General features: G+C 44.1%; 1 protein-coding gene across 2 annotated transcripts in view; it reads left to right on the forward strand.

Annotated features, from left to right (window-relative positions):
- LOC142436488 (thyrotropin-releasing hormone-degrading ectoenzyme-like) overlaps positions 1 to 27,073 on the forward strand; it is a 246,916-nt gene that overhangs the window by 95,732 nt on the left and 124,111 nt on the right. The window contains exon 7 of one of the 2 annotated variants that reach the window (XM_075540107.1): positions 18,192 to 18,884. The exons of the other annotated variant lie outside the window; for it this stretch is intronic. Within the exon in view, the coding sequence (XP_075396222.1) occupies positions 18,192 to 18,243 (52 nt within the window). The 3' untranslated portion in view covers positions 18,244 to 18,884. Of the gene's footprint in view, positions 1 to 18,191; positions 18,885 to 27,073 lie in introns of those variants that run through there. 2 annotated transcript variants of the gene reach the window in all.

Below are 27,073 nucleotides of genomic sequence, written 5' to 3' on the forward strand. Positions count from 1 at the left end.
TGAGGGATGTTGAGAGACAGTGCCCTGGGTGTGCCAAGGTGCACAGGAGCCCCTGAAGCTCGAGCTGAAATAGAAGCGGTCATCAAAGACATGCCGGAGGAAAGCCTTTCTGAGTTGCGCCTGGAATTAGGGGCACACATAGAACAGCTGCATTGTGCTTCCAAGCAGGTCTGTGAAAACAGCACCTCACCTCTGGGGAAAAGTTTTTAATGAGCAAGACAAAGAAAAATGTATTCATTCTGGTTTAAAATCTGCCCTCCACCTAAGCCCCTGGCATCAGCTCCTCATTTTTTCCCCTCTCTCCTTCATGAACCCTTGATAATTTAGAAATTATTATTTTGTCATATCTTGCCCTGTCCAACACCTCCCTTCACCTAATTTCCTGTTGTCCATCCCCCAGGGAGGAGGTTATATGTAGATGCTTGTAATCGGTTCCTCCTTTCCACCCCACCCTCCCTCCACTCTCCCAGTATCGCCACTCACACCACTGGTCCTGAAGGGATCATCTGCCCTGGATTCCCTGTGTTTCCAGTTCCTATCTGTGCCAGTGTACATCCTCTGGTCTAGCCAGATTTGTAAGGCAGAATTGGGATCATGATAGTGGGAGGAAGAGGGAGGAAGCATTTAGGAACTAGAGGAAAGTTGTATGTTCCATCATTGCTACACGACACCCTGACTGGCTCATCTCCTCCCCAAGATCCTTCTGTAAGGGGATGTCCAGTGGCCTACAAATGGGCTTTCTTCTTGAGGAGTTCTTGACCTCCTTGCTCTCCTGCTACCGCTTTCCACCCACATTCAAATTCAACTCTGAAAGTGCATGAGGACAGGGCCTGTCCAATGTTACCTAATATTTATCGAGCTTTCAATTATATGCGAGGTACTGTGCTGAGTGTTGTTTAGGTATTATTTTCATTCCCATGTAAACCTGAGGTAGGCGCTGTTGCCTCTACCCTCATTTGGTATGTGAGGAAACAGAAGCACAGAGAGGCTGAGAAACTAGAACCAGATAAAGGATGCATGGTTGAGACCAAGTAGGACTCTAGAAACCACCATGCCATGTTGCTCTTTCTTTCTGCATTCCAAGGAAGGCCGTTCATAGCTCAATAGCCTCTGGGGCTGGTCAGTGGGAGGGACTTAGCCATGTAGATTGAAAACACTTACTTCAGCCCAGGAGGGGACAGACTAAAGGTAATGGAAGGAAGGATGTGAATGGAAGGCCAATTCCTAGTTTCAGAGTTAGGCCACCTAGGGAAGTCCACTCAGAGATGCTGTCATATGACAAAGGAAAAGTCAAGGAAAAGGCCATATGTGAAAATCCACATGGACCACCAACAGAGAGGTCTGGAAAGACCTATGAGCAAAGCAAAAGCCCTTAGAAGAACTAGACTGACAGGCAGATTATTGACACTAAATTTCAGTTGTTATGGATCTGAAGCCCCAAACTAATTCCTTATTTCCCACCTGAGCTTGAATTTCCTTGTGAGACAGATAGAAATCAGGCAGATAGTTTGAAATATAGTTTAATAGAGATAGAAGAATAAGCCTTCGCTCTGCAGATGAAGCTTTCTAATAGTGAAACCTAGAATAAGGCAGGTGTACCCCGTAGTCATAGCAGTCCTGGGCCACCATCGGCCTCTTCCAGGGGGAGAGGGACAGTTTGGTGTAAGTAAGAAAGTGGAGCAGAAATCCTATTGTCTTCAGGCAGGGGGCTCCCAAGAACTGACAGAGAGCTGAGGTAGGTAGGTTCAGAGGTATATTATCCCCAAAGAAGTTACCCACGTCCCTAAAGTGGAGCTTGTCCACATACGACGAGCAGCAGAAATGAGGCGGAAACTTTCCTTCTTCCTGCTCCTGATAACACAGGACACTGGGGCACAAGGTGGAGAGAAAATTGCTGAGACCAAGAAGCACAGTTAGGAGTAAGCAAGGAGACAAGCAGGAGGTCCAGTTATGGGAACTGGAACAAAAGACAGGAAGTTAATGACAGTGGTGCAAGGTAAGTTTCTCCTAGTAGGCTAAATTCCCAATCAGGAAAAACCACCGATTGCAACAGTCTCTTACTTGGTTGTTCCTTTTCCACTCTTGCCCCATGACAGTGCGTTTGCCACACGGCTGCTGGAAGACCTTTCAAAGTTCAGATAATATCCACTATCGATTTAGAAGGTTTCACTGGCCATTCTCTGCATGGGCCCCCCAGCACCACACAACAGACCCTTACTCAACTCTCTTCGTTCATCTCCTCTCTTCTCTGCTCATTTATCAAAGCACCAGCTTTTAATGATGACCCAATTTTGGTCTCTTGAACACTCTACACTCATTTCCTATCTCATTTTGCACCGATCCTTTTCTTGGACTGTTTTCTAGTATTCCATGGTTGCACATCATTCAATGCCTTAACATTGAATGGCTTCAAACAGCAACCCTTTTACCATCCGTCAGTGTTGTAGGTCAGTGTGATGGATTGCTTGTGTTCTCCCTAAAGATATGTTGAAGTCGAAGTCCCTGAGCCCGTGATTGTGATCCTGTTTTGAAAGTGGGGGTTTCTTTGGCTAAACAGCTAAGTCAAATGAGATCCTATCAAAGTTGGGTGGGATTTGCTTCATGATGAGCATCTTATAAAAAGAAGAGGACGAACAGAAAGTCACACTCCGCGTGAGGACAGCATGGCACATCCTTCTAAAGCCAAGGGATGCCGATGGTTGCTCAGAGTCACCAGGAACTAAGGGAGACACAGGAAACAACTCTTCTCTCAAACGTCTCAGGAGACAGCATGGCAGACACTCTGAATTGTACTTTTAGCTTCCAGAACTGTGAGGAATACATTTCTGTGCTATCTTGTTATCACAGCCCTGGAAGACTAAGTCAGGCAGAACTCAACTATACATCTTTTGTTCCAAATGGCATTGACTAGGGTCACATGCTGGTATGCACTTGACAGCTAGTCTGGAGGGTCTACGACGGTTTTGCTAAATGTTCCTCATTGCCAAAGATGATGAGAAGGTTGGGCTCAGCTGGGCGCCTCTCCTTGTCTGTGTGTTCTCAAGGCTTCTCCACATGGGCTCTGCAGCAGGGCACACAGGCTTCTTACCTGGCAGCTAAAAGTTCTGAGTGAGGACTCTTCAGAGTCAGGAAGTGGAAGCAGCCAGTTTCTTACAGACTGGATACGGGCACTGTGTCAACTCTGCTGTATTCTATTGATCAAGGCCCTCAGGGAGGCCAGCTACTTCAAAGTGCTTAGACTCCTTCCAGCTCTCACTGGGAAGGAAGGCAACTAATTTCCGAGCCTCTTTTAGTTTGCTGCATCCTGAAATGTCCTTCCCCGAGATCTTGCCTCCAACATTCAGGCCTCAGCTCAGATAATTTTCACATGGTCCGCCATCAATCCTCTTAGGCTGTCTTCTTCAGAATTCTCATCAACATTTGAAATTAGTCTACTTGTCTTTTCCCACTGAAATCGAAGCTCTTTGTTCGGTCTACTGTTTCATCCAAGGACCTAGAACAGTGTCTGTCATGTTGTTGTTGTTAATTGCCCCTCGTCATCACCAACTTATGGTGCCTGAGATAGTTAACATTTATTGTGCCGACCTGGCTGATTAACACATGTGCGGTTAATTGAAGAGCAGAGGGATAAATAGTTCCGTGAGCCTGGCGTTTCTAGTTCTCGGGTCTCTTGCTTTCTGATGGTTGGAGCAGGGTGCAGCTGCCTTAACTAGCTCCCTGTTCACCTAGCCGGGCTCACTTCCTTCAAGACATTGCTGAGGAGAAGCCGTATGGACCTACCCCGATGCAGCCCTGGGTGCTGGAGCAGCCGCGTGGTGACCCCTGCCAGCGCTGAGATGCTTACACGCTCACTGATTCAACTTTCCTCCTGCAGTCGGCCACATAGGTGTGTTTTGTGAAATCGAGGAGGACTTTGTGGATTGTTGTTGGACATATGGGTTAATGTTGAACTTACAGGCTTGGGCAGCACTGAGTTGGGATTGTTTTCTTGATGTGCACTTACCCTTTATATAAAACTCTCTCTTATATCCTTTATATAAAACTCCCCCTCTCTCTGGATTTGTTTCTCTAATGTGCCCAGATTAACACATAATGGTACCTTGGGAGTGGGGTACTGGAGAAACAAATCCTAAGATAGAGAGTAGATGTTTGACCTCTCCCTCATGGTAGTTCTTCTTCCTTGTCTAGCCAGAGGCCAGACAAAGCCACCCTTTACTCGGTTGTTTTCTGGGGAAAATATGGGAAGTATGAAAATAGAAAGTTTGTAAGTCCACTTGATTTGAGCCATTAAAATTTGATCTTTAGGTAGATTTAGCCCATGCCTGTAAAGAAAACTTTGAAAATATATGCCCCACCCAGTGCTTTGGAGGATTCAGGAACCAATGGTTTTTGTTAGAAGCTGGATAAAATCTGGAGCCATGAAGAAAACTCCTCTCTGGGACAGAATGTTAAAGGGAGCCTGAGAGAAGGCCGAAAGGCTTGCTAGGGGACCAGCTGAATCTACTAGTTGAGTGGAAGTGGGAGAAAGGCAGCAATAAAGAGACGGGTTGAGCTTGACCACTGACACCTGTGGACTCGGTTTACAGGAAAAAGGGGAGAAGAGAACGGGTTGACTGGTCTAAAGTTCATGACCTAGCACGAGGGGGCTAGGCTTGCTGAGTATTGGTGAGAGCCTATGGTCTTAAAGACAGAATGACCATATGGGCCCCCTGTGGAGGCGGAGTGAGGCAGCCACACGGAGTTGACCTTGTGGTTAGCAGCCCAGTGCTTGCTTGACAGCACCAGCTCCGGGGACAGTTTTCTGTGCTTCCCATTGGTTCTCAAGCCTATCAAGAGACCACCTACACTAGAACAATTTAGTGTGCTTCATAAGAATGCAGATTGTTAACTCAATCCTGAGCAGTGAATCTGAATCATTTGGGTCAGAGGTCAGTTAACTAGGACTTGTGGTTGTCCTGTGAACTGAGAACTCCTGCCTCAGGTGCACTGTGAACATTAATAGTCTATATTAAACTATGTCAGTGGATAGATTATATCACCATATTAAAGCTCCCTAAAGTAAGGGGTTATGTCTAGATGATTTTGATTCTCTGATTTATACTGAAAATCATTTCCTTCAGTCAATAACTCATAGGTTTTACTTATAATTTGCATACTTGTCTAAAAATAGGGATTATAAAACTCAGTTATGTAATTCCCTGACAAAGTATATGATTGTTATCTGAAAATATATTCGTATCCCAAAAAGTTACCAGAATATTTTTATCCAAATGATTTTGTATTCTCAAGAAATTTTTGAGGGGAACTGATAGCAACGATGGATGTTTCCACCCCACCTCGGATGGGGGCAAATAATGGAAATGCGGGTGAAGGGGATACAGTGGATGGTGTAAGATATGGAAACAAAAAAGGGAGAAATTCACCTTTTCTGTTTGTAGTGGAGCTGTTATTCTTGTGGGATGGCAAACGGTGTCTACTACCTGTGTTAAATGTCATGCCACTCTGCTTCTGCACCTCCGCGGTCGGCAGCTTATTCCCCACCAGGTGCCACTCCTTTACCAAAGCACCAGGCTGTCTCTCCCCACTCCTCAGGCCCCACATCTCAAATCGGGAAAGAGTACACAGGGGCCTATCAATTGCATTGGTTTATTGTTCTGAAATTGGTTCTTATTGTGTGTCCATGTATTAATGTGGAAATAATCTGAACCTCTCAGATTTCTTTGAAATTTGTTTAGTGAAATAATACTTTATTGGGTTTATGTGAAAGTTTACAAAGTAAATTAGGTTCCCAGTTAATATTTTTAATGCAAATTGTTCCATAACATTGGTTATATTTTTCAAAAAATATCAACATTTTTGTTATTTCTATTCTGTTTGTTCTTTTTCAATTAATTGAACTTCCTTGCATCTTCCTACCATCTGATTTTTGCTTTAGGGTAAATGTTTATCATTTGGTTGATTACGTACGGGAGCTCAGCACTCAGGGGTGAGATTGTTTGTTATTAGAGAATGTATTGATTGATGAAACGTGGCCTCCAGGAGTGACTTCTGCTTCAAGGTCAAATGGAGTTCCTTTAGGCGATCAGTCCAATAAAGGAATTTGAATTTTGTTCTTCCTTTTTCTCCCGTTTTATATGACATCTACTTGGATGGAACGGTAGGTCAGTATAAGGCATCATTTAGTTCTGAGCTCAGGATAAATGAAGTGATGGTTCCTGTGGACAATTAGACTGTGGACTAGTTTCTTCTTTGAGTCTTTGGTTTCTTTAATTCTCTGGTGTCTGAGTTGGATTCTTGGAAGCTTTTAAAGGACAGGTGCTACTCACCAAACTAGGAGGGAGACAATTAACTTCAAGAACTATGTATGTCAATTGACTGTTTGTCCCACAGAACTATGGTCCCATAGTTTTTTAAATCGCTTTATTAGGGGCTCATACAACTCTTATCATAATCCACACATACATCAGTTTTGTAAAACACATCTGTATATTCATTGCCCTCATCATTCTCAAAACATGTGATCTCTACTTAAGCTCCTGGCATCAGGTCCTCATTTTCCCCCTCCCTCCCTGCTTCCCCTCCCCCTCCCTCATGAACCCTTGATAATTTATAAATTATTATTTTGTTATATCTTGCCCTGTCCGACGTCTCCCAAGTTCACCCACTTTTCTGTTGTCCATCCCCCAGGGAGGAGGTCACATGTAGATCCTTGTAATCGGTCCCGTAGTTTTTAACTGAACAATTTAACCAAGGATTTGTTCAATTCTGAAAGGTGTGTGGAGATGCCTAGACAATGTCTGTAACAGTGCCTGCGCTTTTTCCTTCTAAATTGTGTTTATGGTTTTGTGGTTCTTGAGAAGACACACAGCAAACCATATACTGTTGGGTTTCTACATGTATGACAGTTTCTACATGTATGAGAGCCTCTACATGTAGAGAAACTGATGACATGCTTCCAGCTGTGGGAGCATTAGCACCCTTCTTTTCTGAGTTGTTCCTTCCTTAGTAATACACACCCACTCCCCTCGAACTTTTCTACTTAATCTTTGTAGTTACTGTTCGCAATGTGATTCCATATAGGTCGTTCTCAAAAGAGCATCATGCTCAAGTTCATGAAGCTCACTACAAGGAGATTTTAAGATGGTGCTCGGGGATACTTTGGTTTCAGTCTTTAAAATTATCTCAGGGCAATGGTTCCAGAGCTTTATCCCTCTTCTTGGCTCCAGAAAGACTAGACTCTAGGAGAGTTTGAAATTCTGCTTGGTTTTTGTTTTGTTTTATTGAGTTGTAGGACAGGATTCTTCTATAAAATCCATGACCAAATTGTGCAGTAATGAGAGGGGGGCACCAGCCCAGTTTCTGGCCTCAAAGGGAGGCAGTTGTTTAGAGAGGTAATTAGCCAGACCCTTCATATCCGCCTACGTCCAGTTCTTTCTCTCCCTCTGTTTCTCTGGGTCAATAGAGCTACATTATCGTGCCTTGGATGACTCCTTGCAAGCTTTAAAGAGTCCAGAGGGTATTCAGTGAAGCGGGAAGTAAATCAGTAGCTCTGCACACTTTACCAGGCAAAATGAACAACAACAACTACTGGGATGTTCCATGAAACCATGTCCCTAAACCTCCAAACTAAGGAACCAAATATCAGTTTTGATTGAATATAAGCAGGGTCAGCAGCTACTCTTATTTAACTTGTTATTGTAAACATACTTCTTGTACAACGTTTGCCAATTCTACTTTTACAGCTATATAAATCATTGACAGCAATTACAATAATTGGGTGTGCAACATACCCGTAATCAATTCTATTGTTTTATTCAATCATTCCCCCCTCCTTCCTGCCTCTGGTAGCCACTAGTAAACTTTGGTGTTTATATATTTGCCTTTTCTTTCTTGTAAGTGAAGTCATACAGTATTTATCCTGTAATTGGCTTATTTTGCTCAGCTTAGTTCCTCAAGTTCCACGCATACGTAGCATGTATTAAGACTTCTCCTAAAGGCTGAGTAGTATTCCTGTATGAGGGGGTACAAAAAGTACATCACAGGAAAAAGCTCCTCTGGGCAGACCTTTCGTAGTAGGCTTTTCCCCCTGCTAGGACAGCATCTACTTGTTCTGAGTTAGTGCACCCAGTAGCATCTCTTGGGAAGCTTCTCTCTGATCACAGTGAATTTTTTTCATAAAGCTGTTTTGCTCTAATCTCGTTTTCTTTCTTTTTTTTGTGTGATGGCTGGTTTAAGAGAACAGTGTGTGGCTGTGAAATTTGTTTCCTCCTTGGGGAAAAATGCGGCAGACACTGTTGTGATGTTGCACACAGCTTATACGGAGAGCACTATGGGAAAAACTCGTGTACAAGTGGTTTGCTCGTTTCAAAAAAGGTGAAATGTTGACTGATGACAAACCTTGTTCTGCATGTCCATCAACTTCTGAAAGAGACAAAAATGCCAAATTGTGGGGCATTTGGTGTTCGTTTCACCAGCTCACACTGTTGACTAAGCTTTCTATTTAGAGGTTCTGAAAAGATTGCATAACAGTGTGCAACAAAAAAGGCCTGATTTGTGGCAGATGGGGGATGGGTTTTGCCACCACGATAATGTACCTGCTCATGCAGCCATCTCATTGCACCAGTTTTTAGCTAAAAGGGCATGCCTCTCTCGCCCCATGCACCTGGCTCACCTGACCTCACTCTGAGCGACTTCTTTTCATTTCCACGAATGAAAAGGGGCATGAAAGGCCAGCAATTTGATGATGTAGAAGAAATGAAGAAAAAACTAAGGAAGTGCTGTCAGCCACCCAAATAGGAGTTTGAAAAGGGTTTCCAAGGAAGGAATGGCAGATTTGTCAAATGTATTAAGTATAATGGAAAGTACTTTGAAAGTGATAGGTGTCTTGTCAAAAAATTAAGTACACAGCTTTGGAAAATTTTTGTTTCTTTATGGGGGTTCTATATATATGCATGCATTTATATGTGTATATATACATACACAGCACGTTCTTGATATAAATCTCTGTGTGTGTGTGTGTGTGTGTACATACATAACAGAGCTCATACAGCTGTAGAAGTAGGTAAGGACAGTGTGGCTTTAAGTCAGCCAGTCAGATTTTAAACTGGAAGCTTCTCCTGACTTGAGTAGCTTCAGCTTCTATACCACAGGCTGTAGAAGTAGATGAATCTCGGGTCAGCAAATCAGGCTGTGACAGGAGAGAGAAACGAAGTCAAGGTTGGCAGGTCAGATAGCAGGTTGCTGATTGCTCTATGGATCGGCAGCCATTATGGCAGGCCGCTGGTTCAAGTACAAAGAATAAGAGACAGACAAGTCAGATACAGGACTCAGACGCAAAAAAGCCAGCAAGTGTCTCCTCAACCTCCGCTTAAATATGAATTAGGCCCCACTCTGAGTAAACTTCCTCTCAGGTGTATTGGTGCTGTTACCTGAGTAAGAGGATTGTACTCCACCTTAATCTGATTAGCTGATCACAGCAGATCCCATTATGGGATACATTGTGTTATACAACATCATAGGGATTACTAGGCCTCAGTTACCAACCCCCTGAGAATTCTGATCTGGTCAAGGTGATACAAAACCTAACTATGACAGTTAGTTCTCTATTTTTGGTTGTTTTCTTTGTCACTAGCTAGAGTTTTGTTATTCTTAATGATTGTTTCAAAGAAACAACTTCTGATTTTATTGGTTCTATTATCTTTCTGTTTTTAATTTTATTTCTGGGTGATCTTTGCTATTTCCCTTTTTCTGGTACATTAAGGCTTCTTTTTGGTCTCCTCTTTCTAGTTTCTAGAATTATCAAGTTAGGCTGTTAATTGGAGATCCCTTCACCCTCTCCTTCCTGTTTATTGCTGTAAGTTTCCCTCTGCACACTGTCTTCTCTGAATATTGTATGTTGTGCTTTCATTTTCATCAGATTTTTAAAATGTGTGATTTCTCTTTTGATATTTACCGTGACCCACTATTAGTTTCATAGTATGTTAATTAATTTCCATATTTTCAGGGTTTTTTCTGTTACTGATTTCTGGTTTCACTCACTTGTGATCAGAGAAAATACTTCATATGATTTCAATTTTTAAAAATTTATCAAGACTTGCTTGGATTTGACTCAATGGCAATGGGGTAGAACAAGATCTCTCAATTTTATCTTAGTCAGTAAAATTGCTGGCATTACCCTTAATGAAGACTCTCTTTAGGATACCTGGTCATTCATTCTCCAGGAGACCTTTTGTTTCTCATCAACCTTTCCTCTTCCACTTCCAGAATTATATTTTTCCTTTCTCCTGAGGCCTGTTTTTGAGCCCATCATTTGCATATTTACTCAGTTTATGAGTGGTGTCATTGACTACTTCATTTCCGTGCAGTTTGTTATTTCTAGCTTCCAGCTACTGGATCTAATAGTTTACACACCCAGATCTGTGCCTAAATTGTGAGTAATATCCACAACAGTATCCCCAACATTCCACTCATGAGGAGGAGTCGAGGGTCCCAGCACGAGCTCCCAGATACAGTCTACCTGGTTCCCAGGGTTGGACCAATCCTCACCACTGGGATCCTGTTTGGCCTCACTTTTCATCGTTTTTCCACCTGCTATTTGCCAAGGGTTCTGCCTCCCTCCCTCGTTCTTGCTGCGTCCTCTTCTGTGGTGGGAAAGCAATAAAAGGCTGGATCATCTTCACGTGCTGGTGATCTGGTGCTTCACAGCAGATCTCCCAGAATGACCACAGTGTTCTCCTTGCATCTCCATTATTGCCCAACACGTTCACTTCCATGTGTTGCTACATAATACCCAGGCTTTCTTAATCATGCCGTGTTTTTATTTTTAAACTTCCTTGCCCCTTTATCTGAGCGTTCTCTGTTGCTGTTGATGCTTGTTTAGTTCAGTTTACATAAAAGCTCCAGCGGGTCAGTTTTGCTTTGTGTTATGTATGTGTTTTGGTGGTTCCTAAGGCTTAATAAACCAATACGAGGGAGTATCTTACAACATATAAAGAAAGATTAGCATTGAGGGTCTCAGAAACAGACCAAAACTCAACTTCAGAAAAGCTCCCTGCTTGAGCAAATCTCCCAGAATTTGGTGAATTCTTCTGTACTTGCTGAGGATTATTTGAAAACCAGCACATTGTTAGGCTCTCTCTTTTCTGGTGCTTTTGCGTAGTCAATAAAACACAAATAAGCATCTCTCTGCCATTTTATAGTTTCATCCACCATCTATCTCATGTCAGCAAGAATTCTCTTTGTATCATATCTGCTTCTGAATCCAGCTTGAATTTCTGGCAGCTCACCGTTGATGTCCTGTTGTAACCATTTTTGAAATATTTTCATCAAAATTTTACCGGCATGTGTTATCAGTGAAAATTTTATCATTTCCATTCTGTTGCATCACTTCATTTTTCTTTGGAATGGCCAGAAGTATGGATTTCTTCCAGTGGGTTGACCGGGCAGCTGTCTTCCAGATTTCTTGGTGAGTGAGTGTTTCCTGTATTTTGTCAGTTCCCAGAGCCTGGTGTTTCTCTAGTGCCTTTAATGCAGCTTGGGCTTCTTCCTTCAGTACTATTGGTTCTTGGTCCGATGCCACCTCTGGAAATGGTTGAATGTCAACCTATTCTTTTGATACCATAACTCTGTGTATTCTTTCCATCTTTATTTAAATGATTTTATTGGGGGCTCATACAACTCTTATCACAATCCATACATAAATCTATTGTTTCAAGCACATTTTTATGTTTGTTTCCTTCATCAATCTCAAAACATGTTCTTTCTACTTGAGCCTATGGTATCTGCTCCACATGTTTTCCCTCCCTCCTGCCACACCCTCCCTCATGAACACTTGATAATTTAGCACTGTCCAACATCTATCTGCCTTCACTGACTTTTCTCTTGTCCATCCTGCAGGGAGGGGAGTTATATGTAGATTCTTGTTACTGGTTCCCCCTTTTTACCCCATCTTCCTTCTACCCTCCTGGTTTTGCCACTCTCATCACTGGTCCTGAAGGGATTCCCTGTGTTTCCAGTTCCTGTCTGTATCAGTGTATGTCCTGTGGGTCTAGCTGTATTTGTAAGGTAGAATTGGAATCATGATAGTGGGGGTGGGGATCGGGGAGAGGAAGCATTTAAGAACTAGAGGAAAGTTGTATGTTTCATCGTTGACTGGCTCTTCTCCTCCCTGTGACCCTTCTGTAAGGCGTTCCCAATCTGTACTCCGCCTCATTCACAATAATTTGATTTTTTGTTCTTTGATACCTTAAACCTGATCACACAGGCTGCTGTGCTTTTTCCATGTGGGCTTTGTTGTTTCTGAGCTAGAGGGCCACTTGTATACCTTCAAGACTTTATGACTTCAGATGCTATATCTTTTGATAGTCGAGCACTATCAGCTTTCTTCACCACATTTGCTTATGCACACATTTTTCTTCAGTGATCATGTCAGGAAGGTGAGCATCATGGAATGCCAATTTAACAGAACAAAATGTTCTTGCATTGAGGGAGTACTTGAGTGGAAGCCCAATGTCCATTTGCTAACTTAATACTAAACCTATAATATGTGCACATAGATCTATTTTCCCATTGTCATATATAAATATATTTACATATGTCCATGCCTGTATTTAGACCTCTGTAAGTGCCCTTTGCCTCCTGGACACCCCCTTACTGAAGGGTTGTGGAAAGTAGATGAGCCAGTCTGGGTTCAGGGTAGCAACGATGAAACATATAACTTTCCTCTAGTTCTTAATGCTTCCTTCCCACAATATCATAATCCCAATCCCACCTTACAAAGCTGGCTAGACCAGAGGATGTACATTGGTACAGATAGAAACTGGAAACACAGGGAATCCAGGGTAGATGACCCCTTCAGGACCAATGGTGAGAGTGGCGATGCCTGGAGGGTAGAAGGAATGTGGGGTGGAAAGGGGGAACCGACTACAAGAATCTACGAATAGCCTCCTCCCTTGGGGATGGACAGCAGAGAAGTGGGCAGGGGGAGATGTCAGACAGTGTAACATATGACATAATAATTTATGAATTATGAAGGATTCATGAGGGAGGGGAAGGAGGCAGGAGGGGCACAAAAGGAGGAGCCAATATTAAGGACTGAAGTAGAAGGCAAATTTTTTGAGAATGATGATGGCAACAAATGTATATATGTGCTTGACACAATGGATGGATGTATAGATTGTGATAAGAATTGTATGAGCTCCCAGTAAAATGATTAAAAAAAAGATTAAGTGACTGGTCACTACACATACACTGGGAATAGGATAAAATTTTCAATAACATTCATTCACAAAGCCAGGACTATACCTTCCAGATTAACATATGTGACAAAAAAGCAAAGAGAGAATACAAACAGTAACTATATGATAGTCCTGGGACACCATTCACAGGGTATTCCCAAAGCAAGAGATCCAGACTGAAATCCAACAAACTCAAATTCCAGAGTATTAAGATAGCAGTCATCTGCATCTTTGGACACTAGAGCACTTTGCCCTAAGTCCAAGGGAGTATGTTTTAAAGCACTTTCTTAAACCTGTTTCAGGCGAATCTAAGGTAAATCCCACTGATTTGGAAAGCCACTAAGGAGCTAATAAGGTCTAGTGGGCTTTATCTTATCAGCTCCTTAGTGACTTTCCAAATCGGATCCTTCTGATGTGGCCCATGGAGGATGTTGTGAGCCTGGAAAGAACAGAGTCTAAAATCCTAGATGACTACAGCATCCAGTCTGGATCACCAAGGACTGGATAGAAACCAGGTCAAAAGTGTCCAGTTAGGAATGTAATACCAGGCGTATTCTCTCCTTGGGTTCTATAAGTACCGTTAAGCATGTTTCCCCCCAGATGGCATCTTGCTCTACCCAGTTTACCCATCAACGAAAGTGTAATTGCCTTTTCCAAGACAGACCCGTCTCCCCCTCATGTCTTGACTTGAGTTTCCAGGATGGTTTGCTAATCACTCTCGTAGGAGTATCTGTTGAATTTGGGTGACCGTAGGACAATGTTGTATGGCAGCAACTGATTGGTCGTCTCCCTCCTTCCTCCCTTCCCATCTTGAGAAATTGATCCCAGTGGAGGGGACGTGTCTTCCGTTGAAGTGGTTTGTAAGATGCAATTGTAAAGAGGGCAATATATAGTGCACGGGTACTATACTGGCTCACTACCTTGTTTGGGAGGCCAGATTTCATGACAAAAAGATGATTACATGACCCAAGAGCAGAATTCTGCCTTTATCTTGGTGTTTATCCTTATAGTAGTGTGCCAGTCCTTTTGTGATTGACTAACTTTACGAAGCATAATCATTTCCAGGCCCATCTATGTAATGGGGTGTTTCATGGTTTCATCACTGTTTTTCAGGGGCACATAATTTCCATGTGTACCAGAGTTTCTTCCTCCATTCTTTTACTGATGGGCATTTGGGCTCTTTCCAGCCTCTTGCTATTGTGAACAGTGCTACGGTGAATGTAGGAGAACACATGTCTGGGGTCTGTCTCTTACTACTTTGGGGTATATGACAAGCAGAGGTGTTGCTGGGTCTAATGCTACTTGCTTCAGGTAGTCTCATAGCGTTCCCCACTGGTTGTAAACGTTTACAAGACTACCAGCCATGTATAAGAGTTTCAAATGCTCCACGCCCTCTCTAGCATTTGTCATTCTCTGTTGTGTGTTTCAATTGCTATTGTGAGGAGTGTACGGTAATAACTCATTGTTGTTTTGATTTGCATTTCCTGGGTGGCTAGGAAATGGTGAGCATATCTTCATGTATGTGTTAGTCATTCACAAGCCAGCTTTGGTGAATGTCTATTTTATGTCCTTTGCCCACCTTTCAATTGGACTAATTTTTTTCTTAGAAAAATTCCATAGATTTTGGTAACAAGTCTCTCGTTAGTTGTGTCATTGTTACCCCACCACCCCAATCTGTGAGTTCTCATTTTACTATTTTGATGAAATTTTTTGAGGTGCATAAGTGTTTTATTTTAGTAGGCCCCAGGCATCTGTGTTGTCTTTTGCTCTGTGTGCTTCCTTTATTAGATTTGCTAGTCCATGTATGCCCTGCAATAGACCCCTTAAGTTTCTAATTGATGATCCTGATAGCTCTGGGGTTTACATTTAGGTCTGTAATCCAGTTTAAGTTTGTTTTTGTACATGGAGTGAGGTATGGGTCCTGTTTCATTCTTCTGCAGATGGAGATCCAAGTTTTCACCCACTTTCCTGTTGCCCATCCTCCAGGGAGGAGGTTATATGTAGATCACTGAGGGGTCTATGGGGCCATCCCCAATCAAAGCCAAACTGACAACCCCGCTTCCATTTCCCCTAGAAGTATGCGCTACAGAGGACAACACTTAGCCTACAGGTTGGGGAGAGGGGCTGGCCCGCCATGCCCATATGGAAGTGTAAACCCAAAGGAAAAAGGGAGTGAGGGTTTAGACTGGATACTGGCACACCAAGTCCTGAGGAGGACGGCCCTGCATGCTGCTGCTAAGGCACAGAGAGGACTGTAGGGCTGACAACAGCTTGAGACATGGTGTCCCCTCACTGGAACATATTGTGAATGAGGACAATACTCGGGACACCCAGCAGGGAGTGAGTCGGGCCTGACCATCCCCACAATGGGATGAACCAGGAAGGAAACAGAACAGATCAGCAATGGGAGCATTGCCAAGCCACGAAGCCCTTGAAGTGTCCCTACAATAGATTTCAGGCTAGGAGGGGCAGTTCTCAGAACCCCTCTAGACTGGTGGGGAGATAATCATAAAGGTCAGCAGACAGATTTGGAATTTTGTATGTGTTTTCAGGGGGGTTTTCTAGGTTTCCCCCCTTTTGTTGTTTTCCCTTTTTATTCAGTCTTTTGTTTTCTTTTTGCTTTGTCTCTTTTATTGCTTTGCCTACCAATATAAGATAGGTTTGGGAAGAAAGCCCAAGGAGAAAGTAAAGGGACCGGCATTTCTGGAGGCACTTGGGAGAGGAGACAGTGGGAGGAAAGGAGTGGTGAGCAAACGATGCCATAGACAGGAAACAACTAGGGAATTAAAAGGAACAACAAGGAGGACATAGAGATCCTGGTGGTGGTGGTGGAGCAACGGCAATCTAGCTGAGAGAAGAAGGGCACGCATGATGTTGGGAAAGGAGGAAGGTAAAAAGAAAACAGGAACGATCTAGGAAGCAAATCTAAGGATACAGGAATAAACATAGGTGTGCACTTATGAAAATATATTAATAAAAATCGAGGTATTGGCCTATGTACATATATTTACATAGCGATAAATTAAGGAAGTGGATGGACTTTGGGCCTCTGCTTAAGCCCTCCCTCAACACAAGAACACTTTGTTCTAACAACCCAGCATTCAGTGATGCTCACCCTCCCAGCATAATAGCTGAAGGCAAAATGAATGCATAAGCAAATGAGGTAAAGAAAGCTGATGATGCCCAGCTATAAAAAGATAAAACATCTGGATTCTTAAAAAACTGATGGTAAACTTGCAGCCATCTAGCAAAGAAGCAACAAATCCCATATGAAAGGGCCCTAGCCTGTAAGATCATGAGGTGTTGACAGAATCAGGTAGGCACCAGAAGACTGCAAACAAACAAAAACCCCCATATTGTTTAGGATAAAGGGGTTGGAGCAGAGCCCCAAAAACCATCTGTAGACGGGAGGACATACCCTCACAGAAGGGTCACAACAAAAGGATGAGGCAACCAGAGCACAGTATAACACTAATGAAATGTACAACATACCTCTGTATCTTTAAGGCTTCCTCACCCCCCTCTATCATGATCCCAGTTCTGCCAATCAGTTGTGCGTAGGCAAGAGCATGTATACAGGTACAGATAAAGGATCATGACACACAGAATCAAGGTCAGACCAACCCCTCAGGAACAGAAACCGAAGGGTACCAGGAGGGTAGATGGAAGGTAGGGGTAGAAAGGGGAAACCGATCACAATGATTGCTGTATAATACTGCTCCCCAGGGGGGTAAACAACATGAATGTGGTGAAGGGACACAGCACTCAGTATAAGATAGGAAATCAAGGGGTCACGAGAGTGGGAGTGTAGGAAAAGAGAAGAATTGAACCAAGAGTTCAAAAAGAAAGTAACTGTTTAGAAAATGATGGCAACAAATGATAGTGGTATAAATGAGCTTGATACAATTGATGTCATGGACTGTTAGAAGAGCTGTGAGGTAGTTAGTTTGCTGTGACAAGCTGGCCGATAAACACATGTGGGGCGAATTGAAAGGGAGAGGGATAAGTGGTTCAGGGATCCACGCCTTTCTAATGCTGGGGTGCCTTGCTTTATGATGGTCAGATCCGGATGCAGCTCCCTTAGCCAGTTCCCTGCTTTAGCTCCCAAGAATAATTTCCTGAAAGACATCCCTGAGGAGAAGCCACATGGACCTAGTAGACACGATGCCAGTGCAGAGATGCTTACACATTCACTGAATCGGCTTTCCTCCTCCAGTCAACATCATGGTGTCTGGTTTGTGAGATGGAGGAGGACTTTGTGGTTTGATACTGGATAAAGGGGTTGAGGGATTAATTTTGGACTTGTGGGTTTTGGCAGGACAGGTTTGGGATTTTTGCTTGATGCACACTATATATAAACTATATAAAGCACTTTATATAAACTATATAAAACTCTCCCTTAGACATGAGTTTCACTGTAGTTCTTTCCCTAAAGTACCCTGACTAACACATTGTGGTACCTTAGCAGTGGTGTACTGGAGAAACTAGCCATAAGATGGAGAGTAGATGTTTGTCTGACCTCTCCCTCATGGTAGTTTTCCTTCTCTGTCTAGCCAGTGGTCAGACAAAGCCACCCTATATTCAATAGATTACTGGGGAAACTATGGGAAGTATGAGAGCAGAAAGTTTGTAAGCCCACTTGCTTTGAGCCAACAAAATTTGATCTTTACATGGGCTTAGGAAACACCTTAGAAGACAGCTATGCAGAGAATTGATTTATATGCGAAACAGTGCTTTCCTGTACTCAGGAACCACAAGTCTTTGCCAACACTAAAAAAATCTGGGAGTACAAAGAAAATACCTCCCAGGGAATGGGTGTAAAAGGGAGCTTATGAGCAGGCTGACGGTTTTGCAAGGTGACCACGTGAATCTACTTGCTCAGTAGAAGTTGGAGAAATGTAGTAATAAAAACACTAATTGAGTTTGGCCTCTGACACTTGTGTATTTGGTTTACAGGAGAAATGGAGAATATGAGAGTGAATCAACAAAAATTCATGATCTAGCATGAGTAACCCAAGCTTCTTGAATATTGGAGAGAGCTCATGGTCTACAAGCAAGGTGATCGGTGGACACCGTAGAGCTGAGGAAGGCATGGGTTGACCAGAACCCAAACAGATGGTGGATTTTCGAGGCTGTGAACTGGAGTGGATCATGGCTGACTTTATGAATGGCTTGTTCGGTTTTGACATTGTTGATGGACGCAAAATTCAATAGGTTCCTATTGGAATGAAGATTTATTCAGGTCGAAAATGATTTTTTCCTCTGAGAAAAGGTTTGATCTAAGAGGGCCGTAGATTAAGCAAACAGCGAAAATATGAGGTACAAGTGCACGGAGTAGATGGCTTAAAAACATTCCAGAGGGAGAAACATAATCAGAGGCTTATAGAATTAAGTTATTGGTGTCACGTAATTTCAATTCTGAATGGGTGCCAGGATGGCATGTTTGGATATAGTTCGTGAATTGTGCCAACCTGGGCGATACACACGTGCGGTTAAATGAAGGGCGGAGGGATCAATGGCTCCTTGAGCATTGCCATTCTAGTTGGGTCTCTTCATTTCTGAATGTGGGAGCAGGGTGCACCTGCCTAAGCTTCTTACCTGCTTTAGCTGTCAAGGCTCCTTTCGGCAAGACGTCCCTGAGCCGAAGACACATGGACCTACACAAAGGAAGCCCGGGCTGTTGGAGTAGCCGTGCAGAGATATGCTGACATATCCAATGCCCACGCTGCTCTGCTTACACATTCAATGCCTCAGCTCTCCTCCTTCAGCCAGCAACATGTCATCTGTTTTGAAAGATGGAGGAGGACATTGCAATTGGTGTTGGACATGTGGGTTAATGGGTTATTGTCGGACTTGTGGGTTTGGGCCACACTGCTTTCAGATGTCTGCTTGATGAACACTTAACCTTTATATATGAGTGTCACTTAGACATGAGTTTCTGTGCCCCTGTTTCTCTACGAGAGCCAGAGTCACAAATAGGATACCTAGCAGTGGGGCAATGGAAAAACTCATCTTAAGATGGAGAGTAGCTATTTGTTTGACCTTGCCCTCATGGTAATTCTTCTTCCTTGTCTATGTAGAGGTCAGACAAAGCCACCCTGTACTCGGTTGTTTTCTGGGGAAAATATGGGAAGTGGGAAAAATGAAAGTATGTAAGCCCACTTGCTTTGAACCACTAAAATGGGGTTATCTTTAGCTGGGTTTAGACCACCTCTGGGTAGACAGCTATGCAGTGAAATAGATGCCCAACAGTGCTTTCATGTACTTAGGAACCATAAGTCTTTGCCAGAATTTAAAAAAAATCTGGGAGTAGGGAGAAAACATCTTCCTAGGATGGTGTGTTAAAGAGAGCCTGTGAGCAGGCTGAATTGCTTTCTGGGTGACCACGGGGATCTACATATGGAGTGGAGGTCGGAGAAATGCAGCAATAAAAGGACTGCTTGTGTATGGGCCCGGATACCTGTGGATTTGGTTTACCTAACAAGGAGGAGAACACGAGGGTAACTCAATTAAAGTTCACCAGGCCGCATCAGGAGCCCACTCTTGTTGAACATTGGCGAGAGCCCATGGTCTACAAGCAAGGTGACTGGTGGACACCCCGAGAAGGCTGAGTGAGGTAGCTGGCACGGGTCGACCTGAAGCCCACCAAAGGACGATATTGGAGACTGTGAACTGGTGCCTAAGAGTGCTGACTTTATGCACGGCCTGTCCGGCTTTGATTTTGCCGATGGACACAGACATTGAAAGGTTCCTATTGGAATGAAGATTTCTTCATGGCGAGCAATGATTGTTTCCTCTGAGCACTGGGTTTATATTAGAGGGCCATAGATAAAGTGAATAGCTAAAATTAAGGGTATAAAGGCACAGAGCAGTTGGCTTACAAACTTTCTGAGTGGGGGAACATTCCATAAGGTTTAGAATTAAGGTCCTGATGTTACTTAATTCCATGTTGGGGTTAAAGAATTATGAACGGGTGCCAGGTTCACAAATGTGGATTTAGTTCGTGGATTGTGCCAACCTGGGTGATACACACGTGCAGTTAAATGAAGGGCGGAGGGATCAATGGCTCCTTGAGCATTGCCATTCTAGTTGGGTATCATCATTTCTGAACGTGGGAGCAGGGTGCAGCTGCCTCAGCTTGTTCCCTGCTTTACCTGTCAAGGCTCCTTTCCGGCAAGACATCCCTGACCCGAAGACACGTGGAACTACCCAGAGGAATCCCGGGTTGTTGGAGTAGCCGGGAAGAGATATGCTGACATATGCACTGCCCACGTTACTCTGCTTACACATCCTCTGTCTTGGATCTCCTCCTTCACCAGCAACATGTCGTCTGTTTTGAAAGATGGAGGAGGATAATGCAATTGGTTTTGGACATGTGGGTTAATGGGTTATTGTCGGACTTGTGGGTTTGGACCACACTGCTTTCGGATGTCTGCTTGATGAACACTTAACCTTTATATATGAGTCTCATGAAGACATGAGTTTCTGTGCCCCTGTTTCTCTATGAGAGCCAGAGTCACAAATAGGATACCTAGCAGTGGGGCAATGGAAAAACTCATTTTAAGATGGAGAGTAGCTATTTGTTTCACCTTGCCCTTGTGGTAATTCTTCTTCCTTGTCTATCCAGAGGTCAGACAAAGCCACCCTTTACTCGGTTGTTTTCTGGGGAAACTATGGGTAGTGGGAAAAATGAATGATTGTGAGCCCACTTGCTTTGAGTCACCAAAATGGGGTTACTTTCGCTGGGTTTAGAACACCTCTTGGAAGACAGCTGTGCTGTGAAATAGATGCGCATCAGTGCTTTCGTGAACTCAGGAACCATAAGTCTTTGCTAGAAGTTAAAAAAAAAAATCTGGGAGTAGGGAGAAAACATCTCCCAGGGACTGTGTGTAAAAGAGAGAATGTGAGCAGGCTGAATTGCTTCCTGGGTAACCTCGGGGATCTACATATGGAGTGGAGGTCAGAGAAATGCAGCAATAAAAGGAATGCTTGCGTATGGGCACGGATACCTGGGGATTTGGTTTACCTGAAAAGGAGAACACGAGGGTGACTCGAGTAAAGTTCACCATGTGCATCAGGACCCCAGGCTTGTTGAATAGTGGCGAGAGCCCATGGTCTACAGGCAAGGTGACCGGTGGATACCCCATGAAGGCTGAGCGAGGTCCCCGGTACGGGTCGACAAGCACACCAGAGGACGATATTGGAGACTGTAAACTGGTGCCTAAGCGTGCTGACTTTATGCACGGCCTGTCCGGCTTTGATTTTGCCGATGGACACAGACTGTGAAAGGTTCCTATTAGAATGAAGATTTCTTCATGGAGAGCAATCAGTGTTTCCGCTGAGCACTGGTTTTATATTAGTGGGCCATACATAAAGTGAATAGCTAAAACTAGGGGTATAAAGGCACAGAGCAGTTGGCTTACAAACTTTCGGAATGGGGGAACATTCCATAAGGCTTTGAATTAAGTTCCTGATGTTGCTTAGTTCCATGTTGGGGTTAAAGAATTTTGAAGGGGTGCCAGGTTAACAAATGTGGATTTAGTTCGTGGATTGTGCCAACCTGGGTGATACACACGTGCAGTTAAATGAAGGGCGGAGGGATCAATGGCTCCTTGAGCATTGCCATTCTAGTTGGGTCTCTTCATTTCTGAACGTGGGAGCAGGGTGCAGCTGCCTCAGCTTGTTCCCTGCTTTAGCTGTCAAGGCTCCTTTCCGGCAAGACGTCCCTGAGCCGAAGACACATGTACTTACCCAAAGGAAGCCCGGGTTGTTGGAGTAGCCGTGCAGAGATATGCTGATATATCCACAGACCACGCGGCTCTGCTTACACATTCACTGCCTCGGCCCCCCTCTTTCAGCCTGCAACATGTCGTCTGTTTTGAGAGATGGAGGAGGACATTGCAATTGGTTTCGACATGTGGGTTAATGGGTTAATGTCTGACTTGTGGGTTTGGACCACACTGCTTTCAGATGTCTGCTTGATGAACACTTAACCTTTATATATGAGTCTCACTTAGACATGAGTTTCTGTGCCCCTGTTTCTCTACGAGAGCCAGAGTCACAAATAGGATACCTAGCAGTGGGGCAATGGAAAAACTCATCTTAAGATGGAGAGTAGCTATTTGTTTGACTTTGCCCTCATGGTAATTCTTCTTCCTTGTCCATCCAGAGGTCAGAAAAAGCCACCCTTTACTCGGTTGTTTTCTGGGGAAAATATGGGAAGTGGGAAAAATGAAAGTTTGTAAGCCCACATGCTTAGAGCCACCAAAATTGGGTGATCTTTAGCTGGGTTAAGCTACCTCTGGGATGCGTGCTGTGCAGTGAATTAGATGCCCACCAGTGCTTTCGTGTACTCAGGAACCAAAAGCCTTTGCCAGAAGTTAAAATAAAATCTGAGAGTAGGGAGAAAACATCTCCCTGGACCGTGTGTTAAAGAGAGTCTGTGAGCAGGCTGAACTGCTTGCTGGGCGACCACGTGGAGCTTCATATGGAGTGGAGGTCGGAGAACTGCAGCAATAAAAGGACTGCTTGTGTATGGGCCCAGATACCTGTGGATTTGGTTTACCTGAAAAGGAGAAAAAGAGGGTGATTCGACTAAAGTTCACCACGTCGCATCAGGAGCCCAGGCTTGTTGAACATTAGCGATAGCCCATGGTCTACAAGCAAGGAGACCGGTGGACACCCCGTGGATGCTGAGTGAGGTAGCTGGCACAGGTCGACCAGAAGCGCACCATAGGGCGATATTGGAGACTGTGAACTGGTGCCTAAGTGTGTTGACTTTATGCACGGCCTGTACGGGTTTGATTTTGCCGATGGACACAGACTTTGAAAGGTTCCTATTGGAATGAAGATTTCTTCATAGCGAGCAATGATTGTTTCTTCTGAGCACTGGTTTTATATTAGTGGGCCATAGACAAAGTGGATAGCTAACATTTGGTGTATAAAGGCACAGAGTAGTTGGCTTACAAACTTTCCGAGTGGGGGAACATTCCATAAGTTTTAGAATTAAGGTCTGATGTAACTTAATTCCATGTTGGGTTTAAAGAATTTTGAACGGGTGCCTGGTTAGCAAATGTGAATTTAGTTCGTGGATTGTGCCAACCTGGGCGATACACACGTGCGGTTAAAGGAAGGGTGGAGTGATCAATGGCTCCTTGATCATTGCCATTCTAGTTGGGTCTCTTCATTTCTGAATGTGGGAGCAGGGTGCAGCTGACTCAGCTCGTTCCCTGCTTTAGCTGTCAAGGCTCCTTTCTGGCAAGACGTCCCTGAGCCAAAGACACATGGACCTACCAAGAGGAAACCCGGGCTGCTGGAGTAGCCATGCAGAGATATGCTGACATATCCACTGCCCAGGCTGCTCTGCTTACACATTCACTGCCTGGGCTCTCCTCCTTCAGCCAGCAACATGTCGAATGTTTTGAAAGATGGAGGAGGACATTGCAATTGGTGTTGGACATGAGGGTTAATGGGTTATTGTCGGACTTGTGGGTTTGGACCACATTGCTTTCGGATGTCTGCTTGATGAACACTTAACCTTGATATATGAGTCTCACGTAGACATGAGTTTCTGTGTCCCTGTTTCTCTACGAGAGCCAGAGTCACAAATAGGATACCTAGCAGTGGGGCAATGGAAAAACTCATCTTAAGATGGAGAGTAGCTATTTGTTTTACCTTGCCTCATGGTAATTCTACTTCCTTGTCTATCCAGAAGTCAGACAAAGTTACCCTGTACTCGGTTGTTTTCTGGGGAAACTATGGAAAGGTGGAAAAATGAAAGTTTGTAAGCCCACTTGCTTTGAACCACTAAAATGGGGTTATCTTTAGCTGGGTTTAGACCACCTCTGGGTAGACAGCTATGCAGTGAAATAGATGCCCACCAGTGCTTTCGTGAACTCAGGAACCATAAGCCTTTGCCAGAAGTTAAAAAAACATCTGGGAGTAGGGAGAAAACATCTCCCAGGGACTGCGTGTTAAAGAGAGACTGTGAGCAGGCTGAATTGCTTTCTGGGTGACCTCGGGGATCTACATATGGAGTGGAGGTCGGAGAAATGCAGCAATAAAAGGACTGCTTGCGTATGGGCACGGATACTTGTGGATTTGGTTTACCTGAAAAGGAGAACACGAGGGTGACTCGAGTAAAGTTCACCATGTGCATCAGGACCCCAGGCTTGTTGAATAGTGGCGAGAGCCCATGGTCTACAAGCAAGGTGACCGGTGGATACCCCATGAAGGCTGAGCGAGGTCCCCGGTACGGGTCGACAAGAAGCACACCAGAGGACGATATTGGAGACTGTGAACTGGTGCCTAAGAGTGCTGACTTTATGCACGGCGTGTCCGGCTTTGATTTTGCCGATGGACACAGACTTTGAATGGTTCCTATTGGAATGAAGATTTCTTCATGGCGAGCAATGATATTTCCTCTGAGCACTTGTTTTATATTTTGGGCCATAGATAAAGTGAATAGCTAAAATTTGGCGTATGATGGCACAGAGTAGTTGGCTTCCAATCTTTCTGAGTGGGGAAACATTCCATAAGTTTTAGAATTAAGGTCCTGGTGTTACTTAATTCCATGTTGTGGTTAAAGAATTTTGAACGGGTGCCAGGTTCGCAAATGTGGATTTAGTTCGTGGATTGTGCCAACCTGGGCGATACACACGTGCGGATAAATGAAGGGTGGCAGGATCAAAGGCTCCTTGAGCATTGCCATTCTAGTTTGGTCTCTTCTTTTCTGAACGTGGGAGCAGGGTGCAGCTGCCTCAGCTTGTTCCCTGCTTTAGCTGTCAAGGCTCCTTTCCGGCAAGACGTCCCTGAGCCGAAGACACATGTACTTACCCAAAGGGAGCCCGGGTTGTTGGAGTAGCCGTGCAGAGATATGCTGATATATCCACAGACCACGCGGCTCTGCTTACACATTCACTGTCTCGGTCCCCCTCCTTCAGCCTGCAACATGTCGTCTGTTTTGAAAGATGGAGGAGGACATTGCAATTGGTTTCGACATGTGGGTTAATGTCGGACTTGTGGGTTTGGACCACACTGCTTTCAGATGTCTGCTTGATGAACACTTAACCTTTATATATGAGTGTCACTTAGACATGAGTTTCTGTGCCCCTGTTTCTCTACGAGAGCCAGAGTCACAAATAGGATACCTAGCAGTGGGGCAATGGAAAAACTCATCTTAAGATGGAGAGTAGCTATTTGTTTGACTTTGCCCTCATGGTAATTCTTCTTCCTTGTCTATCCAGAGGTCAGACAAAGCCACCCTTTACTCGGTTGTTTTCTGGGGAAAATATGGGAAGTGGGAAAAATGAAAGTTTGTAAGCCCACATGCTTAGAGCTACCAAAATTGGGTGATCTTTAGCTGGGTTAAGCTACCTCTGGGAAGACTGCTGTGCAGTGAATTAGATGCCCACCAGTGCTTTGGTGTACTCAGGAACCATAAGCCTTTGCCAGAAGTTAAAATAAAATCTGAGAGTAGGGAGAAAACATCTCCCTGGACTGTGTGTTAAAGAGAGTCTGTGAGCAGGCTGAATTGCTTGCTGGGTGACCACGTGGATCTTCATATGGAGTGGAGGTCGGAGAAATGCAGCAATAAAAGGACTGTTTGTGTATGGGCCCAGATACCTGTGGATTTGGTTTACCTGAAAAGGAGAAAAAGAGGGTGATTCGACTAAAGTTCACCACGTCGCATCAGGAGCCCAGGCTTGTTGAACATTAGCGAGAGCCCATGGTCTCCAAGCAAAGAGACCAGTGGACACCCCGTGGAGTCTGAGTGAGGTAGCTGGCACGGGTCTACCAGAAGCCCACCATAGGGCGATATTGGAGACTGTTAACTGGTGCCTAAGAGTGTTGACTTTATGCACGGCCTCTCGGGCTTTGATTTTGCCGATGAACACAGACTTTGAAAGGTTCCTATTGGAATGAAGATTTCTTCATAGCGAGCATTGATTGTTTCTTCTGAGCACTGGTTTTATATTAGTGGGCCATAGACAAAGTGGATAGCTAAAATTTGGTGTATAAAGGCACAGAGTAGTTGGCTTACAAACTTTCCGAGTGGGGGAACATTCCATAAGTTTTAGAATTAAGGTCTGATGTAACTTAATTCCATGTTGGGTTTAAAGAATTTTCAACGGGTGCCTGGTTCGCAAATGTGAATTTAGTTCGTGGATTGTGCCAACCTGGGCGATACACACGTGCGGTTAAATGAAGGGTGGAGTGATCAATGGCTCCTTGATCATTGCCATTCTAGTTGGGTTTCTTCATTTCTGAATGTGGGAGCAGGGTGCAGCTGACTCAGCTTTTTCCCTGCTTTAGCTGTCAAGGCTCCTTTCTGGCAAGAAGTCCCCGAGCCGAAGACACATGGACCTACCAAGAGGAAACCCGAGCTGCTGGAGTAGCCATGCAGAGATATGCTGACATATCCACTGCCCAGGCTGCTCTGCTTACACATTCACTGCCTGGGCTCTCCTCCTTCAGCCAGCAACATGTCGAATGTTTTGAAAGATGGAGGAGGACATTGCAATTGGTGTTGGACATGTGGGTTAATGGGTTATTGTCGGACTTGTGGGTTTGGACCACATTGCTTTCGGATGTCTGCTTGATGAACACTGAACCTTGATATATGAGTCTCACTTAGACATGAGTTTCTGTGTCCCTGTTTCTCTATGAGAGCCAGAGTCACAAATAGGATACCTAGCAGTGGGGCAATGGAAAAACTCATCTTAAGATGGAGAGTAGCTATTTGTTTTACCTTGCCTCATGGTAATTCTACTTCCTTGTCTATCCAGAAGTCAGTCAAAGCTACCCTGTACTCGGTTGTTTTCTGGGGAAACTATGGA

The sequence above is a fragment of the Tenrec ecaudatus genome, unplaced genomic scaffold (assembly GCF_050624435.1).
Source record: "Tenrec ecaudatus isolate mTenEca1 unplaced genomic scaffold, mTenEca1.hap1 Scaffold_353, whole genome shotgun sequence".
Classification (NCBI taxonomy): domain Eukaryota; kingdom Metazoa; phylum Chordata; class Mammalia; order Afrosoricida; family Tenrecidae; genus Tenrec; species Tenrec ecaudatus.